General features: G+C 39.1%; 1 protein-coding gene across 1 annotated transcript in view; it reads left to right on the top strand.

Moving 5' to 3' along the window:
* Positions 1–3582, top strand: part of LOC121870328 (tetratricopeptide repeat protein 39C-like) — an 8685-nt gene extending 5103 nt beyond the window's left edge. The window contains exons 2-5 of the mRNA XM_042372111.1: positions 788–1067; positions 1376–1522; positions 1906–2119; positions 3533–3582. Coding sequence (XP_042228045.1) covers positions 828–1067; positions 1376–1522; positions 1906–2119; positions 3533–3582 — 651 coding nt within the window. The 5' untranslated portion in view covers positions 788–827. The remainder of the gene's footprint in view (positions 1–787; positions 1068–1375; positions 1523–1905; positions 2120–3532) is intronic.
* The last annotated feature ends 202 nt before the right edge of the window (positions 3583–3784 follow it).

The raw sequence follows: 3784 nt of genomic DNA, 5'->3' as shown, positions 1-3784 counted from the left end.
ATTTGTCATAACTTGGAGTACTGCTCTCATATCTGGGTTGGCTCTTCTTCTGTCCATCTGTTAGAAAGGTGGAATCAAAGGCATTTCGTCTTATTGACTCTCCTCCTTTAGTTGATAATCTTTCTTCCCTTTCTTTTCGCTGCAATGTTGCTTCACTCTCTCTCTCTTACAGGTACTACTTTAATGGACAATGTTCGGTGGATTTGGCATCCTGTGTACTGTCAGCAAGGCTGTGGGCTCGTAACACTCGTCTTGCCCGCAGTGCCCACCGTTTCTCTGTGGATGTCAGTCACACTAGAATAACCCGTTATAGTACATCCTTCTTTCCTCACACAACCAAACTGTGGAATGCTCTGCCTCACTGTCTCACTTCAAAAAGCTGTAGATTACAGTAATCTTTTTCTTTACTCTTATTTTTTCCCCCTAGGCCCCATTTTGGGTCAATGGCCTGTGCCCGGGTGGGCTATTCCCCGTAAAAAAAAGAAAAAGTTAAGAAGAATGTGGGTGTATGACTGCAAGGGAAGGTGCAGTGGCTGATGTTTGGTTAAGGTCAACCATATCTTTATTATTAATCCTACTCTTTGTGGAAAGAGAAAGAATAAAATAATTCTTGAATTAATATGATTTGTATTTCATGAAGACCAATGAGGATCAGGTTTATAAAATACAGAACAAAGAAAGATTTATTTTGCTTCTATAAAGAAAAATATTTTGGTTTCTTGGGTCTTGGCCAGAAGTCATTTTTGTCTTGTATTTTAGATCAAGTTATTTACATTTTTTGTTTCAGGTTTAGTGATGGGTTGATCTTTGGAAGAGGGAGGTACAAGATGTGTTCTGCAGGAGGAAACAGCAACACTAGTGGGGGAGGAGACAAGGGAGATGGAAGAGGTGCAGAAGCAGAGAGTGGGAGTGGACAGAGTCTGGGACCAGAGGAGTACACCAGACTGGCCCGTGATGGTATTCAACTGATGCTCAACAACAGATTCACCGAGGCAGAAGAACTCTTCCGTCACCACACACAAGATAATCTCCACATGGCAATGGGCCACTGTTACCTCACCTTTATGGTAGGCTGTGACAGCAGTCAATATTAGATTTTCAGATTTTCTCTTTTGTTTTAATCTGAATCTGAGTAGACATTTGTAGTCTTGCTTATTATTGTTTTTTAATTGACATCTGTAACTGTTTGTGTTTTATCCCCTATTAAAGTTTGGAGTATATACTTTCTTCATACTGTAATGTATTACCTTGGGCTTAGGAGACTATACAGAGGCAAATTCATCATTGCAAGGAAAGAATTATAGCAAATGTTACTTTATTAGTTTACTGCATAGGTACAATATGTATATAAATAATTCTTGTGTATTTATTTTAGAATGCAGTCATGTCTTTTGAGGAGGAGAAGGTGACATACAGCATGGAAACACTACGAAGCATGGAGAGGAGGTGTGGCGGAGGAGAAAATGGATGGTTCTCCTCTGTTAAGAGCATTGTCATGGGGTCAAGGAATGGCCAAGAACAGGTGTGTCATTTACAGATATTGGCTGCTGTGTGGGTTACAGTACACATACGTATATTGTTTCTTATTTTAATTTTCATTGTAAAATGTAGTTTCTGCAGTATCTTGTCAGAGAAGGATATATATATATATATATATATATATATATATATATATATATATATATATATATATATATATATATATATATATATATATATATATATATATATATATATATATATATACACACACATACATATACAGTATATATATTACAGTATTAAGGAATAATAGTATCATCACCATACACCAAATTCTAAGTTTGTTGTTTTTTATTATTTTGGTTGCCTTCCAACTTTTCTGTTTATTGCATTTTTAGTTTACCCCTGTCATTCCATCATTAGGGAGAGGAACCAGGCTCACAGCTGGAGCAGCAGGTGATTCTAGCTGACTGTCAGGTACTTCTGGCCATCCTCACATTCCTCCAACAAGAGATTGGTTCATACGTCAAAGGAGGTTGGGTGTTACGCAAAGCATGGAAGGTCTATGAGCATGCTTACACCAAGGTCAAGAGATTGTATAAGCAAACATTTGGTGAAGCCCAAGATGTGCCTCCTAGTAAGTAACTTACCAACAACTTGTCCATTTTTAATCGTAGTTATAATATACAAGAGGTCCCTGACTTACGGCACTCAAAATACGAACGGGGTTAAACTTGAAATTTACAGTACGTATATTATTTGCCTGATGACATATTTTTTTACTTTCGTTTACTGTATTTTGTCATTCTGTTTCTTCTTTTGTCTTAAATTAAGTGATTTTAGATGTATACTGTATAAGGACTTAGGCTATGATATAGTGGGATTTTAAATTGTTTTGTAAGTATGGTATGCATATAGCATGTGTTCCGACTTTGGAACATCCTCAGGAACAGAACTCATTTGTTACCCAGGGACCCCCTGTACAGGTATAGAACTGTAATCAGTTTTTCTACCAAGGGTGGGGGAGGGGGTAAGGGTTATGATTGCCCCTTCAATTGAACTTAAGGTGAGATACCCATTGAACTTGATAGGTGACATTTAAAAAATTACATATATTTTACCAACAGAAAGTTTAAACAAACTCATTTAAGAAATGAAATTGCCTTAGGTTCAATCCTTGGGTCAGATGTAAGATGTGTTATCACTAAATAATGCAGATTTTTACAGGTACTCCAGTTTCTTCCTCTCCTAAAACTGGACAATGGCGGTCATACTAAAAAACAGACTAGTAAGCTGAAAACTGGTGGGATTGAAATATTTATAAAAAAATTTATGTCTAACTGTTGACTGCAGTACAATACTGATGCTGTGACTGGCAGTACCGTGCTGCAGCTGTAAGGTGTTACACCTGTACCTATATTGGTGGTGTTACATAAAATTTCAAGTGTAATTTAATTTTTTTTTATTGAAAATATTGTACTCTGTATGATTATTTTGTTTGGAGAGCAATACAATTTGAAAACAAGTGCAGGGCATCCTGGCTTAACGTCGGGGTTATGTTCCTGAAAACGCGACATTAAGCAGATCAATTTTCCCCATAAGAAATAGATAAAATACGGGAGTTACGTTCCTGAACCTCCCTTTGCCCCATGAAAAAAGTTACATATGCAGAAAATTATTACCATTTCTATAGAGAATAGTATATAGAACTACAGTACTAAGTTTATATTGGTACTCACTGATGGACGGAGGTGGTAGAGCGAGTGTGTGGTGAGAAGTGGAGCGAAGGAGGAGGATGGCGGGAGTGGAGGAGGAGGGTGGGAGCAGAGAAGGGCGGGAGAGGAGGGTGGTAGCGGAGAAGGGCGGGAGAGGAGGGTGGTGAGTCACTGAGACTGCAGCTGTCTCCTCCCCCTGCTCTGACTGGGGTTCTTCTCCCGCTGGTTGCTCCTCCTCGGCTGCCGGCTGTTGTGAAGAAGCTCGTGCCGTCCCGTGACGAAAAAATGAACCCAGTGTTGACTGCTTGGTGCTACTCATCTTCTTCTCCTTACAGATTTCGGTGTAGCAACCAAGACTGTTCTCAATGCTGCATTGAACTTTTGAGCTACGTTCTCTGTTTGTCATCATCTTGAAGCATTTGCATTGCTTGCTGGAACATGTTCAACGATTCTGCCAACCTCTTTGAAGTTAGCGTCATGAGCTGTCTTCTTCGTCGTCTTCAACGGGACTGTGTTCTGTTAATTGTTGCAGATCTTGTTGGTGAGCTCTTCTGTATGGGATGCCAGGACGCTCAATATCCTCTGAT

The sequence above is a fragment of the Homarus americanus genome, unplaced genomic scaffold (assembly GCF_018991925.1).
Source record: "Homarus americanus isolate GMGI-L3 unplaced genomic scaffold, GMGI_Hamer_2.0 scaffold40856, whole genome shotgun sequence".
In the NCBI taxonomy this organism is placed as follows: Eukaryota; Metazoa; Arthropoda; class Malacostraca; order Decapoda; family Nephropidae; genus Homarus; species Homarus americanus.
Note: the sequence above shows the minus strand (reverse complement) of the source record. Positions and strands in the feature narration are given on the sequence as shown.